This window comes from Sciurus vulgaris (assembly GCF_902686455.1).
Source record: "Sciurus vulgaris genome assembly, chromosome: 7".
NCBI classification, from domain to species: domain Eukaryota; kingdom Metazoa; phylum Chordata; class Mammalia; order Rodentia; family Sciuridae; genus Sciurus; species Sciurus vulgaris.
Window position 1 is genome coordinate 27,165,280 of NC_136467.1, and position 26,536 is coordinate 27,191,815.

The 26,536-nt window shown below is 41.1% G+C and overlaps 1 protein-coding gene and 1 pseudogene across 5 annotated transcripts in view; both read right to left on the minus strand.

Moving 5' to 3' along the window:
• Positions 1-26,536, minus strand: part of ARFGEF3 (ARFGEF family member 3) — a 129,771-nt gene that overhangs the window by 61,339 nt on the left and 41,896 nt on the right. For all 4 annotated transcript variants that reach the window (XM_079148745.1, XM_079148746.1, XM_079148744.1 and 1 more), the window contains 5 exons: positions 25,932-26,265; positions 13,671-13,783; positions 11,773-12,683; positions 3,778-3,944; positions 2,546-2,711 (listed from right to left, as the gene is read on the minus strand). In XM_079148745.1, coding sequence (XP_079004871.1) covers positions 2,546-2,711; positions 3,778-3,944; positions 11,773-12,683; positions 13,671-13,783; positions 25,932-26,265 — 1,691 coding nt within the window. The remainder of the gene's footprint in view (positions 1-2,545; positions 2,712-3,777; positions 3,945-11,772; positions 12,684-13,670; positions 13,784-25,931; positions 26,266-26,536) is intronic.
• On the minus strand, positions 13,790-20,994 carry LOC306666582 (tetraspanin-13-like; annotated as a pseudogene). Its single transcript has one exon. The product of its transcript is annotated as a tetraspanin-13-like (transcript).

Consider the following 26,536-nt stretch of genomic DNA (forward strand, 5'->3'; position numbering starts at 1 on the left):
ATCCTGAACTACTTTGTACACATTTTTGTTAAAACAAACTCCCATAGGGAATTAGCTCAACAAACCCCTCCTTAACATTCTGGCAGGAAGAAAATTAGCCTGGGGTTGAAAAGCTGGGATTCAGTCTTGGATCTGCATCAGGCAGCCTTGCAGCCCTGGGCCAAGTGCTCTGTTCTCTGGATATCAATTTCCTCACTGTAAAGACAGTAACCATTGGAGAAGGGGAACCATGTACCTGGGTGTGAAAATGGAGTTAAATGCAATGCAGGGAGGGATGGAAAAGCAAAGGAGGCTGGTATATATTTATTCTGAGTTTAAAACTTTTGCCTTGCCCCAAGAAGATGCGACTTCTTTTCATGGTGTTTTAGAATTGTTTCACTGTATCTTTGATTCTTACAAAACTTTTAAGAATCCTGAAGACTTCTGGTCAACATGTTAGAAAATTTAAAAAAAAAGGGTGGCAGGGGAGTTGTGGAGAATCTGTTTGGCTGCCAAAGTGAGAACAGGCCAGTTTCTCTGAAATTAATTTGACTTTTGATCAAATGACCTAAAAGCATTTGCCAAAAATGGTCATAAATCTAAGTTACAGTATTTCCTATATGCTAGGTACAGGACTGATGGATTGGAGTATGTGGAGTTTATTTAAGCACTAAACTTCCACGAGTCTACAGAGGGTTTTGACATGGCATCAGGAATGGCCACTTGGTGCCATATTGATGATCATATTGCTGCTACTGCTTCTTGTACATAATGAAGCAATCAGACAGAAGTTTCCAGACCTTAGGTTAACTGCTGCTCAAATTCACATGCTGCTTCACATCTGGAATTTACTGCTAAGATTCATGAAAACTCCTTTTGTCAAATTCTTGTGAAAAGACTATTTTTCTATCATTAATCTAAAGCTAAATAAATTTTCTATGGATGTAGTGATTGAACTTACTATTCCATTATAAAAGAGGTGACTGATTGATGGTATTTGATGAATATGGCCACTGTGAATGGTCTGTTGCTCATTCTATATCTATTGAATGACCCCTTTTATTAAGCCTCAGGTAAAAGTTTCATAGACTTATTTGGCAGAAACTATGGTATTTGAAAATTGAGGAATTAGAGTTGGCATGTTGGAGATCCAAATTCCAAGGCACTTACAAGTTCTGGACAGAACCTTCCATCCCTACTGAAGGTGGTTTGTGAAAACAGATGAAAACCAAGTATTGCTTATAGATAAACTAAATAAATGTCCTAAATAAACTAAATAAACTAAATATGTATAAATAAATATATACATTATTATTTTTCAAATGAGTGTCAATACTATTGGAATCAACAAAATACAAACTGGTAACTGTCCAGTGATTTTGATCTGCAATGCTTGGGACCCAGTCTTGCTTCCCCAGCTCCATTCTTGTTCTGGAAGTAAGACTACAAATGCCACACAATGACCAGGACTCTGCCCCATGGGGACAGACTTCATTGTACGTCTTGACTTACTGCTTGATTCCTCAATAGTGCTCCATTCCAAATTCCATTGTTGGGTTCCATCTGCAACAGTCAAATCTGTCCATCTGTATAAGAGCCCCCCAGTACCAACTGCAGGCAATATGACGTGCCATTTGGCCAAAAGATCCAGCCTCCCAGATGGACCGTCCTGCCCAGTCCAACCTTGCTCCTGCCTGGTGCAGAGCTATTTAGATGTGTGAGGACACAGGACACTATAGTGAAGGCAGGGACATTTGGCGCAGGGCCTATCAGGTGGAACTGAATGGACAATTCAGATCAGACACCAGTCTGCAGTAATTGACAGAACAAACCTGAAGATCTAACTTTTTAAGATTTCTAGTGAACAGACCAGATGTCTGGATACTTCCTGATCTTTAATTGACATCATGGCTAAGTCATGAAAGACCAACAAAATCTGCTTTTGCCAAAAACAACATAAACAAAAATCCAAAAGTGCTCCACAATGATACAGAATACTGCTTTCCTTACTGTCATGAGACATTTCTAAAAGTTGAACAGGATATTAAAAACTCTGGACACTGTATGGAAAGATGCTGGGCAGGCCAGGATTTAGCATTATTGTGAATTCTGGTACAGTTGGGAAGGGAAGGGAGGAGCTCTTACATGGACAGGAAACGGGAACAAGGCCAAGTTTAAGGTCAGTGGTTTTGCACTGCTGGTCAAATCCCAGGAGCAACGAATGGTAGAGGGCCTCTATGAGCACGTAGAGCTTCCCATAATAACTCTGGGCCTGTGTCCAGAAAGCATTATGTAGCCACTGAAGAGGCCTACAGCCTTGCACCAGAGTTGAAGGTGCTACGTTTGTCCCTGTCTAGTGGGACACAGTGAACCCGACAGGTTCCCCATGGTAAAAGGACTGAAAATGCTTGTGAGGTTATATTCATGACACTTCCCTGGAACTGTCACTGACTACCAGAGAAGCTTGTGGATGTGGTTTCAAAGTCTGCTTGAAGCGCAACTTCATACCTGAAAGAGCCTTTGATTACAAGCCTTCCTACCCTGCCAAGTGGAAAGAGCCACTGACCGGTCAGCATGGTGATGAGAGGAAGGCTGTTGTCCTCCGGGCTGCCCCAGTAGCCAGCTTCTCCAAGCATGTTTCTCTCAAGCACCTGGTGGTACAGCTCCTCGATCCAGGCTTGGGAGAAGACCATCAGCACCCCGCTGGTCTGGACCTGTTTCATGAACTCTTTCTGCAGAGTGAGCACATTAAAAGGAACCCACATGTGGCTCTCTGCAAATAAACAGGCTCTCAAGCTGCCTTTTCATGTCAACCACCTCCCCTGCCACTGACTCAGGGCTTTTTAATTGAGGGTGGGGAGTGTCAAGTGGGGAGAGGCTGAGATGGAGAAGTCCCAAACTTTGCGCAGCTCCTCTCGCTTCTGGCATCGTTTGACAGACCCCTTGTACAGAGACTGTGGAAAAGGATAAGACACAGCATTTTATTTCTTACTCTGCTGGGTGGGAGGGCCACCCAGCAGAAACTGCACAGAAACTGCACAGCCACCTTTGACAGCTTCCTCTTCTCACTGCCCCAAGAGTCCAGAGACAGGATGTGCTCCCTGAAGGAGCATACACACCTCAAGGGCCACCTGACTATCCTCCTGCTCCACCGCTTACCCTTGGGAATGCATTTTTTATTAAGTAGACAAATGGCTGGTGTTTCCCTTCTGAAGATGTTGTGCATTCAGCCTTACAAACTGATATTAGAGGACACCATGGAGTGGCTTGCTCAGTTAGGGGCCCAGGTACTGCTAATCAGTGTCCTCTCAGTCAACACCCTACAGGAGCTGCTGAATGATCAGCAGTCGGCAGCCTCAGTTCTGGCTCATGGGTAGGTCTGGGAATGTTCTAGAATACCACAAAGAGGTTGTGTAACAGTACATCTTCATTTTCGGGAAAGTCCCTGTACATCTCCTGATCTCTGTGTGTTGATGTGTTTTTTTAAATGTGCTTTACACACACACGTTTGACAGTGCCACCAGATGAATTACTGCCCCATCGGCAAGATTCAGGGTTCTTCCCTGCCTACTGTCCCGTGGCCAGTTCTGGAGCTCACAGCACTATGCAAATCTCACTCCTGTGCCCTGATGCCACCATCACTTTCTGCACTTCAAAGCTGTGTCATGGGCACAACCCCTGCTACCAGTGTGGACCAGAGCACACTGTGCTGATCCTCTCCAGGCATCGAAGCTCAGCTGTGCAGCCAGGAGGCTGGAGCCTGTCCTTGGAGCAGCCACTGTGAAAGGGCACACTCACCATCATGCCAGGCGCCAGGGATGGCCGCTTCCTGTAGTAGTCACCGTGGGAGAGCTTCAGGTTGAGGAGCAGGGCGCAGTGCGCGGCTGTGTACAGGCTGTCCGCGTTCATCAGCATCTGGAAGCACAGGCTGCTGCTCCCATCAAAGCAGGGGGAGTGCATCATGCCTAAGGGGGATGCAAACAGGTGCCTGCTGAGCCCTGTGTCTGGGCAGTTGGGAACTGATCCTCATGATGGACCCTGCCTGGGGCAGTGCCTTTCTACGCCATGGTGTGGCAACAGCAGCCAGCAAGATGCTGGTAGGACCACATACACACACACGAGGAGGAGTGTGGATCTGCCTGTGCTGATTCTTGATCTGTACTTCAAAGCTGCAATTTTGGTAGAATCATTTAAGCCCTCTCTCACCTGGTTTTCCTAAAAATAGGGAGAATAACTGACTATGTTCCATCCCTGGCTCAAACTCTCCAGTGGCTTCCCATGACAATATAGCACAGCCCCAACCTCTCCCTCCCCTCTCCTCCTCACTCCTGCAGCCTCCTAACCTGCTGGCTCTTTCCTCACCACACCCACCTGGACCTGCCTCAGGAGCTTTGCATCACTTCTGTCACTCTCAGAATGGTCTCCTGAAGATCACCTGATGACCGGCTGGCTCCTTTGATTCTTTCAATTCTTAGTTCAAGTGTCAGTTTTTCAGAGCTCTTCCTTTCAATTCCAACTAAACAGCATCCCATCACAACCTTCATATTCTACTTCCTCACCCTGTTTTTTTGTTTTTTGTTTTTGGTACTGAAGATTGAACCCAGGGGCCCTCAATCACTAAGCCACATCCACAGAGCTGATTTTTTAAAAAAAATTATTTAGAGACAGGGTCTCACTAAGTTGCTGAGGATCTTTCTAAATTGCTGAGGCTGGCTTTGAATTTGCAATCCCTCCTGCCTCAGCCTCCTGAACTGCTAGGATTACAGGTATGTGCCACTGCACCTGGCTCACTCTGCATTCTTTATGCCTCAATGACATTTATTGTATCCCACACTATACTAATAACGTGTTTAATTTCTGCCAGCACCACTATTACATAAGACCTATAAGAAGGTATGACTTCACTAGTTTTGTTCGTTACAGAATCCCCAGTGCCCAGAACAGTGCCCGACACATAATAGACCTTCACAAATTTTTGTTGAATGACTGAATAAGAATGAATGAACAGACTATTATGAGAATAAGAGGCAACCATGCATGTAAGATGATTAGGGAAGTTACTCTTAAATACAAACTTTTCAAAAAACTAAATGTAGAATTTCCATATGATCCAGCCATTCCACTTCTAGTTATATTTCCAAAAAAAAAAAAAAAAAAAAAGCAGGGATTTGAACAGCATAACTCCCAATAACCAAAAGGAGGTAACAACCCAAGAATCTAGCAATGGACAAATGGGTAAATAAAAGCTGGCATGTATATAAATGAAATATTATTCAGCCATAAACAGGAATGGGAGTTCTGGTACCTACTACAGCATAAATTAACCATAAACACATTAAGCTGGGGTGGAGTTGTGGCTCAGTGGTAGAGCACTTGCCTCTCACGTGTGAGGTACTGGGTTCGATCCTCAGCACCACATAAAAATAAATAAAATAAAGGTATTGTGTCCACGGACAACTAAAAAGGAAACATTATGCTGAGTAAAATAAGTAAATATGTATGATCCACTTATATGAAGTACCTAGAATAGATAAATTCATAGAGATAGAAAGCATATTAGAGGTTACCAGAGGGGAGAGGGTAGTTTCTATTTCATATGATTTAAAAAGAAAGTTCTAGAGATAGTGGCAATGGTTGTAAAATATTGTGAATATAGTTAGTGCCAAATTACACATTTAAAAATGATTAAAATAGCAATTTTAGCATCCCATACATTTTACCACTGTTAAAACAAATAATAATGCAATATATCAACAACAGTTAATTGTGTGCACCAAATGGTTAAACTATGGTGTGTGAATTTTATCTCAATTAAGCCATTTTTTTTTTTTTTTTTTTTTAGAAATGGGGGAATAAAGAGACACAAAAGCATATAATATGTATTGGTTTGTTTTCCACAATTTTTTTTCTTAAAAAATGACATACAATATTTTAAACTTAATAGGGGTTTTCATTTTGAACAGTCTCTGGGCTTTGATATAAATTGAAAAAAAAAAACAAAACAAAAAAAAAAAAACATACACCCAAATGAACTAATCTCATGCTCCAAAGGTGGGCTCATTCAGCTGGCGTGCTAGTGCCTTGTCCAGACTTAGAGAGTGCCTGGGGTGAGACGTGTTACCCCTCAGCTCCCCCGCATCTGGTGTTGACGTTAGCTCTATTTGTTCCCGAGAACACTCTGAGGCTGGCTTTAGGGATGTGGGTGAAACAATCCAGGCTAATATATGTGCAGCAAGTTACACAGCCTATTCATTCCTCAGACCACATCTGAAGCCATCCTTTCACCAGAAATATACCTCTGATAGGACATGTTGAGGTCTTCTGGAATGAACAGCCAAATAAATGAGAAATACAAATTTATAACTGGAATGTTGATTTATGTTCCTGTGAATTTTTAAATGAATATGACTGTAGGAAGGTGAGGGCCAGAAAAAGATTTTGAAATTGAAAAAAAATTCAAGACCTTTCCAACATTTTATGGTGGGAGTAAGCATGTCTGGGTGTGTGTGTGTGTGTGTGTGTGAATTCCAGCAGAACCACCATGGACAGTTTGAGACAGAGTGCTGACAGAATTCTGCTGCTACCTTAAGAGACTGCTGAGAGTTCTTCATGATCATGGGCCAGGGTGCATTTTCAAAAGGAGGGTCAGGTTGCGAGCAGAATCTGAAAATTCCATTATCCTTGGTCAGGACATGAAATTACACCTCAGCCCCCATGGTCCATGGGAACCCCCAGCACTCTGAAGGTCCTGGTGGGGTTGTTTCCAGTTCTCTGGAAGAAATAGAGGGCCTAAAATTGATCTCTTTGCATTGTAAACCAAAAAGCAGTATGCAGGGATGGGCATTTAAGTACCCTGGATCATCAGTGAAAGATACATTTGAGTCTGTGAATAATGGGTGGGGGAAGAATCTGTACCAATTTTAGACATCATTCATAGCTGCTTTAAAAATTTTGAAATTAGCTACTATTTTCCTTGTAACGTGTTTCAGAAAATTAAACACCTGCTCAGATGATAAAAAAGGGAAAAAGACAGCTCGTGTGTCTATACACATGAAGTCCCAGATAGGTAGCAGAGATGCAGCATGCTCCTGGAATGTGTTGCTAGCAGATGAACCCAATTCCTAAATAATTTCTCTGACTTGTTTCCAGCAATCTGTTGGTATTAGCCCGTATCTGTATGCAGGTTAATTTCTTCAGTTACAAAGAGCTAGTGAATTCGTGAATAAAACAAAATGAGGGATATTCCATCCACTTAAGGAAAACAACCATTTTCGTGCTATACCAGATATAGTTCACTGGTAATCATAATAATGGAAAGAATCCAATGGGTACAATCAATTAAATGCCAACTGCCTAAAACCAATCTCTTCTCATCTATTATTTCATTTAATCCTTCCCAAACATTGTTTACCAGGAAGGAAAGTGCCTAAGAGATATTAACTAACTTGCCCAAATTTATACAGTGAGAAATTGGCAAAGGTTTTCTGGGTCCAAAGTACAGGTTCTTTGCACCATGCCATGCTACCCTGGCTTCTAATGTTGTGAGAAGATTCTGCTGTTGCATGTCACTCTCTGGTCCTCTATTTCCCAAGTGTTACCCAATTTGGAGTGACAAACTAAAGGAACTTTTAACATATTCTGGTTTTCATATTTGTATTTTCCAGTTTCAATAACTGAAGCTCATTCTGTCCCTCTGCAACTGAAATGCTCCTTATTATCAGGAACAGAAGGATAGATTACCTGCCTGACTGGATACCAGTGCACAAATGGATACAAAATAAGCACAAAAGACCCCTAAGAGTCTCTTCCATGTCAAGAAAATGTGACATTTCTTTTAAAATTAACATTAAATTCTTCATTCAAAATATTTAACAGAACTCTAGAGTATAGAAAATAACAGTCTTGCTTCTCTTGAACCTCAGTGATAACGTACCCAGCAAAGCTCACTTCCTTGATATGTCTGGAAATATAATCACAAATAAAATCATACTATATACATCGTTTTGTAATGTGACATTTTCCAAGAACACATCGTAGATCCCTCTTCATATTAGCACTTACAGATCTGCCTCATTCTTTTTGATGACTGTGTACATGCCCTGCATGGTTGCCTGGTGATCTGAATAAGTAATGTTCACCTGGTGGTCATTTCTGTTGTTTCCATTATGAAAAAAAGCTGAAGTGATGAAACTACTTTTAGCATGCGTATTAGTGGGATAAATACATAAATGAGCTGAATACATACATTAATTTTAATAGATACGACCAAAACATCTTCCATATAGTTTTATCCATACTATTTGTTCCTCTTACCAGCTGTGCACAAGAATGTTCTTACAGTCACTCTCACAGTGCTGTGTGGGCATTCTCGACTTTCTAAGCCTTCATGCTAAGATTATACGACTCTGCATCTTTTTGAATCTATAGTTCCAATTTTTATATAACACTCCTGCTTTGTTTCCTGGTAGAAGTTACAAGAAATTATGCTTAGAGATTTGGAAAAATTACACAGAAGTAAATAAAATCAATTCGCAATCATGCCATTCTCTATGAGTAATATTAACATTTTAATGTTAATCCTGAATTCCTCTTTTAAAAATCACATTTTGACCATTTTCCATATCCTTCATTATTACTCAAAAACATTATTAAAATGGCTGTATAATGCTAATGGATGTACTATCACTCATTTAACTTTCCTATATTTTGGAGCATTTTGGTTATTTCTGATATCATTACTGTCAAACAATGCTACCATATAGATTTCTATTCATACATCTCTGAGTTCCTGTTCCCGTAGTATGCATCCCCAGGAGCCATTCATGTCTTTTGAGCCTTGGACAGCTGTCCCACATTTTCTGTGCTACAGCTTTTCAGGGCAGATCAACTCCAGGGGACTTTTGTGTTCTTGAACAGCACAGCATTTCCTAAATAATTAAAAAGCCTCCAAGAGGAGCATGTAGAGAAAAACTTAGTGGTCCACCAAAAAGAGACATTAAATACACTGTGGTGAGTTAACAGAAATCAATGTTATAGAGTCATCATAAATCACACTTTCAAAGAATATTCAAAGACCTAAGGAATATGCTAACAAGATATTAAATGCAACATAAATTACAAGATGACACACATTACATTCTTTCCCTATCTATGAATGCAGGGCACACAGGAAGGGCTATTGAGCATCAACAATTATTGCAGATACATGTAAATGAGCATATTTATATGCTGAAAAATGCCTGTGAAAAAAGATGCCAAAATATGTCAGAGACAACCTCAAGGTGATATGACTATTGTTTGTTTTTATTTTGTCTTCACAGTATTATATTCTACAAATTTTATATTCCACAAATTCCAGGGTACTACAGAGGGGTTTCCTTAGCTTACCTATTCTCCAACTGTGCTTCTGGAATACTTCTCTTCCTTTTTATTAAACAAATAATAATGGCACTTGTCCCTCCCTGCAGCTCCTCGGTACCTGCACAGCTGGCTGGACCAGGAGGAGGGTGGATGATAAAGAGCAGGGGCTTCCAGCCTTACCAGAGCATCCCTGGCCCCAGGCTGGCAAGGAGGCAGCAAAATCATGGGAACCCCAGTGCTGTGAACTGGGAAGGGGGTTTATTGGCGTGTAACAAGTGAGAGGCTTCCCTTTACAGATTTGCAAAAACTCTAGCTTTGGGTTTGATCCTGGGATGGGAACCTGAGGGAAGGCAGAGACCAAATATCTTGCCAGCTAGGCAGGTGGCGGTCCATGGTCAGATTCATTTTAAGTGTAAGGAAGCAGTTATTTCTTGCACAACTGAGATTCATTCGTGTTACTCCATCTTTTGTAAAATTTGATAAATGATAAATATCCTATTGCTGGCAGCCAGCCTTATATTTAATCAGAGTAAGTCTCAAGGCTAACTGAAACACTCATCTAAGGAACAGCACATAAGTAAGTGCCCGTGACCCTTTCTTGATTGCTGTGCAAGGCTGGAGCTTTCTTTTTGTCCTCAGGAGCTACCTTACACAGATGCCACCTTGTTCTACACAGAACCAGACAGGCACTTCTGCAGCAATCATGGCTCAGGTCAAGTGCTGTCTTTATAAAAACCCTTTTTTGTTTTCAAATTTCAACCCCATAAGAAACTTTGTTTTTAAAAAAAGGCTCTCTTGAGTCACATGGAATCAAGGAGTCTCATTTCAATGGCACATTAGCTGTCTGAGAGTAGGGGTCACTGGGAAAGGCTGAGTGACGTGATTTAGCCAAGAAAGCAGCCCCTGCTAACAGGGCAGGGGTGAGCTTGCAATAGAAGTTTCTGGCAAAAGGTTTGAAGTTTTTGATGTCGAAATGGATAAACGAAGCTGGGTGTGGTGGTGTACACCTATAATCCCAGCTACCCGGGAGGCTGAGGCAGAAGGATGGCAAGTTCAAAGCCAGCCTCTGCAACTTAGTGAGACCCTGTCCCAAAAAATAAAAAAACAAGAAGGGCTGGGGTGTGGCTCAGTGGTAACGGGCCACTTGTACTGCGTCATACTGCCCCCCTGCCCTCAACAACTGTGCAAAAAAGTCAAAGATCTGGTTGATGACTCAGTGGGGTTCTCCTATTTTTACTTGTATAACTTTCTCTTCAGAGAACAAAGGAAATCTGCCACCTCCCTTGTCTCAGTATAGCACCAATGTTTCTCTTTTGTTAATTAATAATCTTGGAGTTGGCCCTTGCAAGGGGAGCAAGAGCAAGGGCCTTGGTTCAGAAGGGGTCACAGGCCAGCATCCAGTGGCTTCAGCTGACCCACCACCATAGCCAGTGCCATCAATCAAACCAAAGTGGGTAACCAAGGAGATGTACCTTATTGGTAACAGGACCACAGATTGACAGGTCTACAATTTGCACCTAGAGACCAACTCCTAAGTGGTAAGAGCACTGTGGATGTCATTGGAATTAAAAAGGCAAGTAACTTAATTACAATCACTAAAAACTATATTTAGAAACAATGAAAAATTTATGAAGTCTTTCTCAATGTATCGATTTCTACATGTAAAAAATAATTTCATACAACATATTGGGTCTGATGGGATATTTTATAGACCTACATAGTTTGGGTCAGTTTGCAACTTCAGAGTGCCATGTAATATGTCCACATTAAAAAATATTAATGCAAGAAGCCCTGTTTTGCACATCCTAAAAATAAGCATTAACTTGAAAGATACAAAAACACAAACTCAAAGATTTACTTTAGCCTCAAATTTTATAAAAGACCTTGCTGGGATTATATTTCTTAATTCTCCTAAGAAATGAGGGAGAGCTTTGGAAGTCAGTATTCAACATAGTGATGACTTATTTATCTGAAATTACTGGAGGATGGTGTTTATAAACATGAAGTTATCTGAGAGCTAAATTTCATATATGAAATGCTGAGACATGCAGTGGAGATTTTATATGGATAATTAAAATCTCAAGCAGAAGACTCTATATATAGTTTTACCATTTCTTGATGACTCAAGAATATAGTCACCACAAGCTGCTGCAGCACTGTGCTCTGACACCCAGGTATTCTGGGGGACCTGCAATGTTTTCCTGGGCTCTCGCCTTGCCACAGGGAAGCCCAGCAGGTCAGAAGCCCAGGCTGTTGAGCTCCTCTGTCCACGAATCTGCTTCCACCGCTAAGTCTTATATTCCTCTGCTCCCTTTAAACAGAGGAAACCCCAAGATTCATTAACATGCTCTGAGATTCCAAGCTGCAAGCAGGATGATCATGGCCAAGGAAGGCAAAGGGTTCTGAACATCTAGTAAAAAATGGTTTACAAACCTGAGCAGAAAGTGGAGGCAAAGTTCTGGAGGGCCGAGTCCACCTCTTCCACGGTGGAGAGAGCCAGGAGGCGGGGAAGGAGGCCTTCCAGGGACTGCACGAACAGCCTGGCGCTGTGCTGGTCGGCTTCCTGGTTCTTGAGCAGTTTGAGAGACAGAGCTGCTGTTCGCAAGGACCGGTGGCCCAGGCAGTCCCTCGGGGTCTGCTCTTCGTCAGCCAGTGAACAGTTGTCAGACCCGATGTCGGACACATCAGACCTGCCCGAGTCCTTCTCTGCTGCCATTGAGTACTGATCACAGGAATCGAATTCTGTCCTCGATAGGTCTTGGTCATCCACACTGAAGTTGCTCTCACTGTACCTAGATCCATAGGACCGCATCCTGCAGTCCACGGACAGGAAGTTAGTGATGTCGGGATAAGCCACCGTGTGGCTTCTTTGAACCACATCGGGCTGGTCCACTGCCTCCGGTTCTGACACTTTGCCCAGCGTCTCCTTGTCCTCCCTGATTGCTGGTGATTTAAGCCCATTCTTGTGGTTCTCTGTGTGGTCCTCGGGGGTCGTCTGGCCCAACTCTCCCTCCAAGGTGGTCTGACCCGTGTCTGTAGTGACACTGATGCTGATGTCGGGGCTTCTCTCGTTCCCTGACTCCCAAGGTGTGTGCTCTGAGGACAGCACTCGCCGCTGCCAGCGGAAGTCAGCCTCGTTGATCTCCATGGAGTCTCGGCTGGACTCGGCCCCGTCCCTCAGCTCTTCCAGGCGCAGGAGCAGCAGCTGCACTTGACCCTCGCTCAAGCCCTTGCCCTGGCTGAGCTCGTCCAGGGCCCCCAGCAAGGTGCAGACACAGGACACAGCAGCGTAGCAGGCTTCGATGCCGCCCTTGATGCACGCTTCGGTCATGCCATCCATGATGCTGCACAGCATTCAAGGGAGGGAACAGCACATGCGTGTGAAAGAGAAAAATGTCCCAGATGAACCAGAGTTTCTAGCCTGGCAAACTGAATAGCAGTCAAAAGAGACTAGTGTGCATTAAGCCAAATGATCTGGACGATGAATCAATAAATGAAGCTACCATTCTTGGTTAAGAAAACCTCCAGGTAAAGTGGCCCATCTCACATCACACTCCCCCTTGACTGGCTGGTTTATCAAGGTACAAATGAAAATTCTTGAAGGAAATTTATAATTTTCCTAAGGACAGGCACTGAACAAGCTCACTTTTGTATTTTGCTCATTTCTTTTCCCACTAGAAAATAAATACAATGGCTACATGATAATGTGGACCTTTCTCTATAAAATAAACATTCCTGAACAGATACATGTCAAACAGTTACAAATCATATAATATTCAGTTTTCCAGGGAGGCTATGTGTGAAGGAATTCTACCGCTACTATATTGGAGATCAAAAAGTTCTTCCCTAAAACAACTCCAATGAATAATTTTTGAACATTTCATTTTACATATCTGGTGTTAAGTCAATATGAAAATAAGGAAAGTTGTATGATTATAACAAATTGTGATGTCTTTTCCTACAACTGGTAAATGGTGATTAACAAACATGCACATTTCATGTAAAGAAGATTCATGAAAATTTCAGGAATTTGGAAATACAATGAAGAGAATTCAGAGAAGCAGTTTTCGCCAAGCAATTAGACTTAAAAGGGGAAGTATCTCTGGGTATGGTGGCACATGCCTGTAATTCCAGTATCTTGGGAAGTGGAAGCAGGAGGCTTGCAAGTTTGAGGCTAGCCTCAGCAACTTAGTGAGGCCCTAAGCAACTTAGTGAGACCCTGTCTCAAAATTAAAAAATAAAATGGGTTGGGGATGTGGCTCAGTGGTTAAGTGCCCCTGGGTTCAATCCCTGGTACCAAAAAGAGAAAAGGGGTGGGGGGAACATCATACAGTTTGAGAAGATCCAAGTGAGATTTTCTTTTTGAAATTGATCTTTTTCTGGGTTCTGGCTCAGTGGAACTGGGACCTGCCAAGTCGCAGAGACGCTGTGGGCTCCCGAGGATCTTTAGGAAAAAGGGGAAAAACATAACAGAAAAGTGAGTATCACAAAAAACACAAAGTTTTAAAATTGTGAGAACAAATTAGCATGTTCTTTCTACACTGAGTGACACAGTGTAAGGAGAAACAACCATAGCATGTGCATCCGTTACCTGAAAGCTTAGCACCAAAAGCCCTCTGCTTTCAGACTCCCACCCCAGATTTTGCTGTATTTTCATATATATAATGAGGTATCTTGGGGAGGGGACACTAAATTTATTTATGTTTCCTATTTACCTTAGACACACAGCAGGAAGTTGATTTATATAATATTTTAAATAAATTTTGTACATAAAGCAAAGTTTCAGGGTGTGGGATTTTCTACTTGTGGAATGATATCAGTGATGAAAACGTTTTGCATTTTGGAACATTTCACATTTTAGATCAGAGATACTAACTATAAATTTTATTAAAACTAATTATAACTACAAAATATTAATAAAATTGATTTAAGCATTCTTCTTGACATATAGTACATATCGGGCTCCCCAGTTTCCTAGTGAGGACTGGTTCAGACAAAGATAATTCTAAGGTATTGCTTAAAAAACAAAAACAAACAAATAAAAGGGCTGCAGCACAGACATAGAAAGTATTTGCTTTTCTGTTCTGAGATGTGGCTGAAATGTCACTTTCTTGGACTCTGTCTTATTTTGTTTTCAAGTTTAGCTAGCTGGGTGACTGCTTTGAGAAGTATGTTCTCTTTCTATTGTCTGGAAAAGTTCATAAAATATCAGAATCATCTATGCCTTCAATGCTGGATAACTTATTTCTAAAGACATATGGGGTGGTTTTTTTTTTTTTAATGTGAAAATTTAAGCTACTGATTCAATTTCTTTAATGATAATAGAAGTACTCAGGCCCTCAATTTCTTTTTTGAACCGACTTTTGAAAAGTTGCATTATTTCCTTGGGATCTATCCATTTTATCTAAGTTTTCAGATTTGCTGGCCCCAAGTTGCCTTAATACCCTCCCCCCACTGCCTCAGTGTTCCTAACATCCATAGCTGGGTACATCTTTTTCATTCTTATTTCTGTTTATTTGTACCTGTTCTGGAATTCTTCTGTTGCTCTTTACAGAAATTTTCCAATTTTATTGTCTTTTCAGAGTCTTAACACTTTCTGCTTTATTAAATCTCTGTAATATATTTGCCTTTTAAAAATACTTTCAATAACTTTTTTTTCTTTTTTCTTTTAAGGTTTCCATCTTTTAATTTTTAACATAATATACAGGACCACGAGACCATTTCAAGTTCAAATTATGGGAAATATCACTCAAATATGTTTTGATTTGACAAATTGCTATTATAATACTGAGAAATTTCATGAAAAAGTTATTTAACAATTTTGAAGATAATCAGATACTTTTTTGCTGCATGGGCCAGTGCATTAATAGTAACTTGTTTAAAAATGCAGTTTTTTAGACTTCAAATTATTAAAAAAAAGAATATCAAGATTATATAGATACATGTTCTGAATTATGCAAACTCATTCCATTTTTGAAAGCTGAAGGTAAACATTCTACATTAAGTACTTCATGAGACCACTTCTTCTTTGCATTTACATGTAAATGTCAAAAACTAAAGCACAATTCCCTAAAGACATAGCAATTTCGAGAATACACTGGTGTAATCATCAGACTACTAGATCTAAATTGCCACTTTTTTACTAACACTTTTCACCACATCTTTCCTAAAAATATCTTGGGAGTTTAGATTTTCCTTATTGAACTGAACATAATAGAATCTCTTACTGACTTTAATAAACTTCAACTCCTTTCAGCAGGAACTATCTACATAGCACAGTGCTACATATAATTATTCCAGTGAGCTGTGTATTTAGTGTTGCAATGTGATCAACACAGTAGTGCCATACAAAGTTTTCTGCAGGTAAAAATGCGAGGAAAGGTCATGGTGGACAATGCCAAGTACTGAGTACAGTAGATTACAGGTACCAACGAGGGCCAAGAGGAGATCACAGATTTCAGTCTTTCCTTAGCAATGGAAAAAGAAAAACATCTACAGAAACATAAGAATGAAAATATATAATTCCACTGTTGATAATAAAATTTCCCAGATACTATTTCTTTTGTTAAATGGGCAAACTAGCTTAATTTAAAATTAGAGAATGTGAATACAGTCAGAATCCAAAAGACTTTCCTTGTTTTCTCATCAAAGGAATGCACTAGGGTTAGCTTTAGGATCTTTCTGGCTCCTGTATCTGTAGGTCAGCCCAACCGCCAGGATCTCTGTAAAACTGAAAAGGAGGCTGATACCACAAATCTCAAAACTTTTCCAGCATATTTTCCTTTTATGGGAGCACACAGCAAGCACCGGTGGCTGCTTTGAACACAGCTAGCCAGACAGGTGTCATCTAGGTTAAAACTTCAGGACCCACAGCAGTTTAACTTTCTCTGGATGTCATTTTGAGCACTTGCTGTTGTTCCAACCAACCTCCAGAAGCTGACTCTGTTGCTTCTGATTCAGGGAGCACACGAGACAGAAAACTAAACAATAAATACAAGGAGGAGAATTCTCATAAAAAAAAAAATAGCAACATCTGATGGTGTTTTTCAGCTCTGGTCAGCCCCACTGATGCAATCAGAAACAAGAAGATGCCCGCTGCAAAGACCAGGCCAACCTTCTGGAGAATGCAAATCGGCCCAAAGTCAATGCCCCAAGCAGCAATTCCAATCAGCAACAGACTAACCAACGTGAGAGCAGGCAGTTCTTGGAACAGGCAGAGCCCCCACCAACCATCTTGGAGCCAATGTGCCGGCAGCTTCAGGTAAATTCCACTTGGGCAGATCTTCCAGGTACACACTTTGTCCTTGCCTTTGGTGGCGGACTGAGGCAAGACAGCAGCGCAGGGACTGGGGCTGCAATGTGCAGCACACCAGCTCCAGAGGGAGCCCCAGCCTCCACCATTTTTTTCATTGACACAAAACACTATATATTTATCACATACAACATGATGTTTTGAAACAGGTAAACATTATGAAATGGCTCTATGGAGCTAATTAACATATGTATGACCTCACAGACTTTTTTTGTGGTGAGAATAGTTAAATCCTACTTTCTTATTAATTTTCAAAATATGAAGGAATGTTATAGTCACTATGTTGTACAAGAACTCTCCAGAACTTATTTATACTAACTGAAACTTTGTACCCTTTATACCCGACATCTTCCTGGTCTCCATTCCTGCATCCCCTAGTAACCATCATTCCACTCTTCGTAAGTTCTAATTTTTTAAGATTCCACGTGGAGGTGTGATCATGTGGAATTTGGTCATTCTGGGCCTGGCTTACTTCTCGTAACCTAGTGTATTCCAGATTCAACCATGTTGTTACGAATGATAGGACTTCCTTCTTCCTTAGAACTAGTTTTATCAGATTTAAGTCGTATCATTTCTGGAACTAGTGATACCATGCTTTCATGGTGGCTCAGTAGAAGATGCCGTACTGGAAGGCTGGTACATTAAGCCACTGGTAGGGTACCACATCATCTTCCTGGTTGGTGGGATCATCTAGTGGTTTTCTTAAATGGTTCTTGAATTTTCAGTTCCTTCTCAGGTAACTGTAGAGATGGGGATGAAATGCTGGGATTTCAAAGTCTTCTCTGGAGTCATGTTTTTATTTTTCAAATAAATGTAGAAAATAGAAATAATAACTTTTTTTGGGGGGGGGGGCACTAAGTAAGGTAAGGTGACACAGATACTGTAAAAGAAACTTTCTGCATGATTCCACAGTGGGCTCATCATTTCATGAAATTTATTTGGGGCATCTGACAGATCCATTTTATTCATTGATGGGAGTGCAGGTTTTGCCTGAGTTTCCTCTTTGTACATCTCCAGCTGTTTGTAAGCAATAGTATGGTTTCAAAGGCAGTTCTGTATTGAGTTCGGGAAGAAGGCTGAAATCTCTAGTTGTCTGGTTCTTTCTCTATGCTTGGGAAACTTGTGGACAGCCCTTTTGTTCATAAGTGCTTCTCTGGGAAACCTGGGAGGATCAGCTCCTGAGGTCTGTTTGAAAACACTGTACGTAATTATTTCAGCTTTGGGCTTTAAAGTTGTAAATGCATAATCTGCAATGGCAGGTTTTGCATGAGAAGGCCAATTTAGTGAAGAGGATTTTCCAGCATTTCAGAATCCTACTAGGCTACTTCAGTTATAAGCATTACATCAAGGTGCATCGCTTGTTTCTGGCCTTTCAGTGGAAGACATTTGTTATTTACCACCAAGCCCACTTTCAGCTACCCACTTCTGTCTTCCTCTTCACTGAGATCTCCCTGCTCACCAGCTATTGAAGTGTCCAGAAGCACTGGGATTCCATGGTCTTCTCCTTTGGAGTCTTTAAGCACTAATTGTTCTTCTTCCATCCACCAACTATTGCTGAGGAAATTCGTCTTGAAGCTTCTTACAAGTCCTTTTTATGGGCCACAACCCAGATGTCATCCCCTCTTCCGCCTTAATGGGAAGTCTTAGGTTACCAATGAAACTTTCTGAACAACCTGCCACCACAACACACTGTGACTGCAATGGCCCAAGATCTGTATCCACTTTTTATCACATTTCGTCTTGCTTTTATCTTTACTTTGCCTCTTTTCTGCTTTTTTGACATTTATTTTAGTCTTTTCCCCAGTTACCTTAAATTGGAAAATTAGGATGTTAAAGTTTTTTACTCTAATATAAGCCATTAAGCTAAGAGTATCCTTCAACCAACTGCATTAGCAGCCTTCCCACAAGTTCTCAGATAAGGAATTTTCATAATTGTTCAGTTTCAATCAATTTTTGTTTTAATATGGTAAAATCTTTACAGAAAGTGTCATTTTGAGGTTAAATTATTGAAGGAAAGACTGGTTAAGGAAGGGTTTGTGGAACAGGCCTCCTGTGACCATGTCCGTTCATTTTCACAATGATGTATACTCCAAGCAAAATAGGAAACGGTATATAAAGTATACTAGGTAGAAATAGCCATATTTTAAGGGGCTCTCTTCTTTTTTTTTTTTTTTTGCGTATTTCTTTCTTACTACAGAATCGGAAATGTTTGCTCTCTGGGAAGTACAGAAATAATGCTTCCACCTTTTCCCCACATTTCACTGACATCAAGACAGAAATGATTGGGCTGGGACTAATGTCATCCGGTCTGTCTCTCTCCCCCATCTCCCCCTCTTCCTTTTCTTCTCCCTCTCCCCACAGGCCTATACTCCAGGGGTTAGACCTATGGCTCTCTATCTACTTAACTCCTACTAAAAGGGTAAGTGCATTTCAAGGGACAGGAGTTTTGCTTTTGTTTGGTGCTAGGGATTGGTCCCAGGGCCTTGTGCATGCTAAGCAAGTGCTCTATTGCTGAGCCGTGTACCCCCAATCACAGGCATAGGGGTTTGAAATCTCAGTTTCTCTTGGGATCCTACTATATTCTCTAATCTAACTTTACTAGTAACAAATGAGACATTATATTTCACTTCCTACATGAGTCTTGTGTTTATTTGTCAATTGCTTCAGAATCTGGAGGGGAAGGGGATGGAGTGACTTGGCTTCTGAAGACCTTTGACAAATAACAAAAGGCAAGACCCTTTAAGCTTGGTAGGTGTGAGGGGCATGGGATCAGTGGATGAGCCAGGTCTGATGAAGAGTAGGAATTCCTTCTAAACCCCAACCACAGCAGAGACAAGAGGTGGCCAGTTGTACTTTTTCATAACTGACTTTTGTGGGTAAAAGAGGGAAGAGAAAAGAGAATGTATTTTGAGAACCACAATGTCCTGTATGTTTTGGATCAACAGGTACACAGTGCCTATGGCAGAGTGACATTAGAATGAGAACAGGGAAATAATAAACCAAGCTTTCAAATTCTAAAAGGCTAAACAAACATCCTGAGTACTGAGTGACTTTCTTTGTATGTACAAACCCTGTACATTTTGGTATCTAGGTTACCAAATTTGCAAAATTATGGGTTTTGCCAAATAAAAGAGTGTTTTTCAGAATAACCTGGGCCCCATTCATCTGCTGGACTCCCTGGGGCAGCACTGGCTGGACACACTGCTCAGATTTAGCTGTCTAATTCTAACCTTATCTCTGCAACATGATCTGGGAAACTAGAAAAATCTGCAAAAAGGGGGAAAACAACTGATTTCCACTACAGTAAAGAAATTATTTAAAATACATTAAGCACATTCAAGATTTAGTCCTCCCTCAGTACCCCCAAGGTATTGGTTCCAGTACCCTCTGTGGATAGTAAAATCTGAGGATGCTCAAGTCCTTTATCTAAAATGTCATAGCATCTGCATATAACCTACACCATACTTTATACTTTAAATCATCCTTGGACTACTTATAATGTCTAATAAAATGTAATGGTTCTTATTCTGTGTTGTTTAGAGAATAATGGCAGGATGCAATTTTTGGTATAGACACAATTTTTTCCCCAATATTTTTGAGTCACGGTTGTTTGAATCCTCCAATGTGGAGTCAGTGGAAAAGAAGTTTTGATTGAATTTCCTTAGCATGCAGATGTCAAGTGGCCCTACCATGGGCCACAAAAGCTCCAATGTCTATGGGCAAAGGAAAGGCTGTTTCTGTATTCACAAGAGATTCCTTTGTCTCCAAGTCCATCTGTCATTAAGTCAAAATGTATTAAACACATTCCGATTTAAGCTTTGTAGTGTTACATATTAGAGGGAAATACACAGAAGAAATACATACAAAAATATAGTTGAGAAGACATTGTGAAGCAATCAGCATGTTGGAACATATAATCAATTGTTAAATGGTGGCATGGAGTTTTAAAAAAGAGAAAGATCAGTGATATGAGGAATCAGACTTAAAGGAGGATGGTTTTGATAGCAAAGAGGCAGTTGTACTGAGAACACCTGGATTCACATCTGAGCCTCACTATTGTTCACAAGACATAGAACTCTGGACAAGTGACTTCTCTTTCTAGAATCTCAGCTTCCCCATCTGAAAATGGGCATACTGACTCAAGGGAGTGAAGTGTCCACGGGTCCCACCTGTTGTAATCACTCACTCAAGTCTGTGGAGTGGCAGTGGCCCATGAGAATAGGGGGCAGGAGACTGAATAGAGGCAGGAAAGTGGGAATTAGAGTGGGTCAGTCAGGCAGAATGGTGCATCCTGGGAAATGATAAGAAACAAGAACGCTGGCAGAAGGCTCTGGAAACAGCAGAGCAATTCAGACTTGGTAAGAGTGGCAACAAGGAGCCACTAGAGAGCCCAGGCAATGGCAAAATTGTTAATAGTGGTGATTTATAAACAAGTTGTATAAGACAAAAGGAAAGGGGTAGCAGAAAGGGAGGTGAGTCAGAACAGGACCAGCTATTTTCAGCCTTCATATGCTTTATTTTCCTCTTCCTTACGGGAATAATCAGTGCACCGCAGATCTGACATTTTACACTTATAAAGTACCTATGCAAACTGTGCTGCACTTTGAGCTTGTAAACTTTGGAAATCCCCTGTTTCACTCTTCCTGCTAAGGATTGCTTTAGCTATTCTGGGTTTCTTATTCTTCCAGATGAATTTCATGATTGCTTGCTCTATTTCTGTAAGGTACGTCATTGGGATTTTAATTGGAATTGCATTGAATTTGTATAGCACTTTAGGTAGTATGGCCATTTTGACAATATTAATTCTTGCTATCCACGAACATGGAAGATCTTTCAATCTTCTAAGGTTTTCTTTAATTTCTTTCTTTAGTGTTGTATAGTTCTCATTGTAGAGGTCTTTCATCTCTTTTGTGAGATTGATTCCCAAGTATTTTATTTTTTTCGAGGCTATTGTGAATGGGGTAGTTTTCCTAATTTCTCTTTCTGAAGATTCATCACTTATGTATAAAAATGCATTGGATTTATGAGCATTGATCTTGTAACCTGCTACTTTACTAAATTCACTTATGAGTTCTAAGAGTTTTCTGGTGGAATTCCAGGTTCCTCTAAATATATAATCATGTCATCAGTGAACAGGGATAGTTTGAGTTTTTCTTTTCCAATTCGTATCCCTTTAATTTCTTTGGTTTGTCTAATTCCTCTGGCTAGAGTCTCAAGAACGATGTTAAATAGAAGTGGTGAAAGAGGGCATCCCTGCCTTGTTCCAGTTTTTAGGGGGAATGCTTTCAGTTTTTCACCATTTAGAATGATATTAGCCATGGGCTTAGCATAAATGGCCTTTACAATGTTAAGGAATGTTCCCACTATCCCTATTTTTTCTAGTGTTTTGAGCATGAAGGGGTGCTGTATTTTATCAAATGCTTTTTCTGCATCTATTGAAATAATCATGTGATTCTTGACTTTAAGTCTATTGATATGGTGAATTACATTTATTGATTTCCTGATGTTGAACCAACCTTGCATCCCTGGGATGAAACCCACTCGATCATGGTGCACTATCTTTTTAATATGTTTTTGTATGCGATTTGCTAAAATTTTGTTGAGAATTTTTGCGTCGATGTTCATTAAGGATATTGGTCTGAAATTTTCTTTCCTTGATGAGTCTCTGTCTGGTTTAGGTATCAGTGTGATATTGGCTTCATAGAATGAGTTTGGGAGGGTTCCCTCCTCTTCTATTTTATGGAATACTTTGAGAAGTATTGGAATGAGCTCTTCTTTAAAGGTTTTGAAGAACTCGGCTGAGAACCCATCTGGTCCCGGACTTTTCTTTGTTGGTAGGCTTTTGATAGCCTCTTCAACAAATGGTGCTGGGAGAATTGGAAATCCATATGCAACAGAATGAAACTAAACCCATATCTCTCACCATGCACCAAACTAAACTCAAAATGGATTAAGGACCTCGGAATCAGATCAGAGACCCTGCAGATTATAGAAGAAAAAGTAGGTCCAAATCTTCACCTTGTTGGTCTAGGATCAGACTTCCTTAACAGGACTCCCATAGCACAAGAAATAAAAGCTAGAATCAACCACTGGGATAGATTCAAACTAAAAAGCTTTCTCTCAGCAAAGGAAACTATCAGCAATGCAAAGAAAGAGCCTACAGAGTGGGAGAATATCTTTGCCAATCATACTTCAGATAGAGCACTAATCTCCAGAATCTATAAAGAACTCAAAAAACTTTACTCCAAGAATTCAAATAATCCAGTTGACAAATGGGCCAAGGAAATGAATAGACACTTCACATAAGAAGATCTACAAGCAATCAACAAACATATGGAAAAATGTTCAACATCTCTAGTAATAAGAGAAATGCAAATCAAAACCACCCTAAGATTCCATCTCACCCCAATTAGAATGGCGATTATCAAGAATAAGAGCAACAACAGGTGTTGGCGAGGATGTGGGGAGAAAGGTACACTCATACATTGCTGGTGGGGCTGCAAATTAGTGCAGCCACTCTGGAAAGCAGTGTGGAGATTCCTTAGAAAACTTGGAATGGACCCTCCATTTGACCCAGCTATCCCACTCCTTGGCCTATACCCAAAGGAATTAAAATCAGCATACTACAGAGATACAGCCACATCAATGTTCATAGCTGCTCAATTCACAATAGCCAGACTGTGGAACCAACCTAGATGCCCTTCAATTGATGAGTGGATAAAGAAACTGTGGTATATATATGCAATGGAATATTACTCAGCCATAAAGAATGATAAAATTATGGCATTTGCAGGGAAATGGATGAAATTGGAGAATATCATGCTAAGTGAGAGAAGCCAATCTCAAAAAGCCAAAGGACGAATGATATCGCTAATAAATGGATGATGACACATAATGGGGGGAGGGAAGGGTTAGTGTTAGGGTTAGAGTTAGGGTTAGGGAGGGGGGCAAGTATGGAGGAAGGAAGCACTGTATAGAGGGAAAAGAGGGGTGGGAGGGGAAGGGGGAAGGGAAAAAATAACAGAGTGAATCAAACAACATTACTCTATGTAAATTTATGATTACACAAATGGTATGCCTTTACGCCATGTACAGAGAAGCAACATGTATCCCATTTGTTTACAATAAAAAAAAATAATAATTAAAAAAAAAACAACAAACTTTGGAATATCCTAAATAAAGTACAGATGAGAAAACTGTAAATTCAGAGTTAAAGAATGTACCTACTCTCACCTAGCTGGTGAGTGACAGGAAGAGGGTTTGAATCGTGACTCTCATACTTGGGCTTGAGAAGTGGGGAGTTGAACCAGGGTCAGAAAATCATTTGCTAGAATCATCTGTACTGTCATATGAGTGTCAAGTCCAGAAATAAGTGAGGGTTAGAATAAGACCCTGGGCCTCAGATTAGGGAGATCAGAGTCTGAACCTGTTCTCTTTCTTTGAATCTTGGGGAATTATTTGACCTCCTAAAGCCTTAGTTTCTTTGTGGGACAGAAAATTCCTTTCGACTGGCTTCACGTGTCAACGTGGATCATCCAGTGGAGTAAACATCGGAGTCTCTCTTGTCTCCTCCTCACGCTTCCTCCAGGTAAAGGGGGAGCTCTGACCTGACTGGTGGATTTAGAAGGAGGAGCAGAGCTGTCTTTCTCTTTTCTCTGCTAAGTAACAAGCTTAACAGAGGCAGGGCAGGTCCCTGGCAGAGGGTCCCTGTCATCTGGGTGGTGACATCCAAAGCTGCGATGACCTCTAGCCTAATGGTGATCAGTTCCTAAAACTGTCCTTGGATTGCCATTGCCTGAAGCTGTGGAGGGAAAAAACAGCAACACCTTTTGGTAACAATGAAGCTGACATACAATCTTACAAAGTTACTACAGACATTAAAGGCAATATACATCAAGTGCCTGGCAAATAGGAGGAAATTAAAAAGTTGGCAATTATTATTGTATGCAGATTTTCCTAAGCAGCAAGTAAATTGAAGCCATTCCTTCATTTCAAGAAATATTGGGTCAGAATTTTCCACTATTAGTCAAATTTCATTAAAACAATTGAAAGAAACATTTCAAATTTTATTCTTTGCTCTTTGATCGCAGCTGCAAGAGTGGGGATGACAAAGGACCATCAGTGAAAGTATGGCAATAAGGTGCACATACGTTGCCCACTGCTGTGTGTCTGAGGCTCTACCAGCTTAGAAGTCAACCTGTGGCAAATATTACTGTTCTGCCACCTGCAAGAGAAAGTGCAACTGGAGTGCCAAGGCTGAAAGGTGACGCACCACCTGGACTGGCAGAATGAGGGACTTAGGAATCCAATACCACAGATTCACCTGTGGATTCTGGGAGGGAACAACACCGAAGGTCAGGAGGGCAGCGGTTGCCCCAGCCAGCTCATTTTTAAAAAATTAATGATCGATTATGTAAGAAATGTTTTACATTTTTAAAAATTATGTTTTTAGAATTTGATAGCAAATATTGCTTAAAATGAATGAACCATCAACAAAGAGATTTCATTATTCTGATTTTGGGAGGGTTAGTTACCCTAAGGAAATATAACCTGACCTTTATAAGTAAGACCATAGAAATAAAAATTCTGATCCTCCTTCCTTCCTTCCTTCCCTCTTCCTTCCCTCCTTCCTTTTTCTTTTTTTCCCTTTGGGGAAAAAGCAGGAAATCCTTCTTCAAAGTACCTTCCTAACAACCCTCATTCTTCCTCAAAACCATGAAGCAGCACATTGGAATGGCAACTACCGGCTGAACAACCTTTATGTTCTCATTGAGGTCACTGGACGTTTGGAAGAAATGAGTCATCAGGAGGGGGACAGGCAAAGGGATTCCTTTTAGCAAGAAGAGATCAGTAAAGCTCTTTTTATGGATAATGCACAACTTGAGTATAAAATCATTTTGAAGTCCAATTTTGGCAAGGGTGAGTAACCAAATATTTGCACAAACAGCACCTAAGCTAGCAGAACACACTCATCCTATGGTTCATGAGGGTGCACGTTTAATGGAGTTTTAACAAACACGTAGCTAATGATCAAATAGCTTTGCCTCAGTGAGTGTTACAAACCCTGGCTCCCAACACACACACACACACACACACACACACACACACACACACACACACACACCCTGATTCTAGAGCTACAGTCTGTTCCTGGATTCGAAGCGGCAGCAACGAAGTGCCAGTAAGTGATTAGCAAACATTCTGGGTGCATCCTGAGTGCAGGGCTCTGCGCTGAGCCCTCCGGGCCGGGCTGGTGGCACCACCCTCCGTGCCTCCCTACCTCTTTCATGATCTTGATGGCTTCCACGCGGTGCTGGGGCGGTGGATAAAGCAGTACGCGATGATAGAGGGACTGGAGCACCGGCTTCATGGAGTCCACCGACCCCACCAGCCGGACCAGCTCGGCCGCGAGGTAGTAGATGGTGCGAGCCACGGGCCCACTGAGGGCCGGCGCTGTGCAGGAGCAGCCCGAGCCCCGGCCCTGGTCAGAAACCGCCTGGGAGGCGGAGTCCGACTCGATGCTGGCGCTGGCGCTGCTGCTGTGAGCAGAGGTGATGGTTTTGTCGTGAATGGGATTCCCCAGGATGACGACGAGAGCCGGGCAGAGGTTTTTCCTGGGAGGAAAAATAAGTTTCACTGGGAGCCACTTAATAAAATGTGCAAACCACCCTGGGCAGCACTGATGCCCAGTGAGTGCTGGGCTCCTTACTGCTCCTTTGTTGGACTATATTCTGTTGTAGATTTCCAAGTGTCCCCATGCCTTTTGGGTCTACCAACAATATTTTTCCTCATTTCTCAGGCTAAGGTTTGCTAAACAAAGTATCCAGAGAAGCATTAAGAAACCATCATATGTGAAGAAATAAGCTCAACATGCTAAAAACCTAA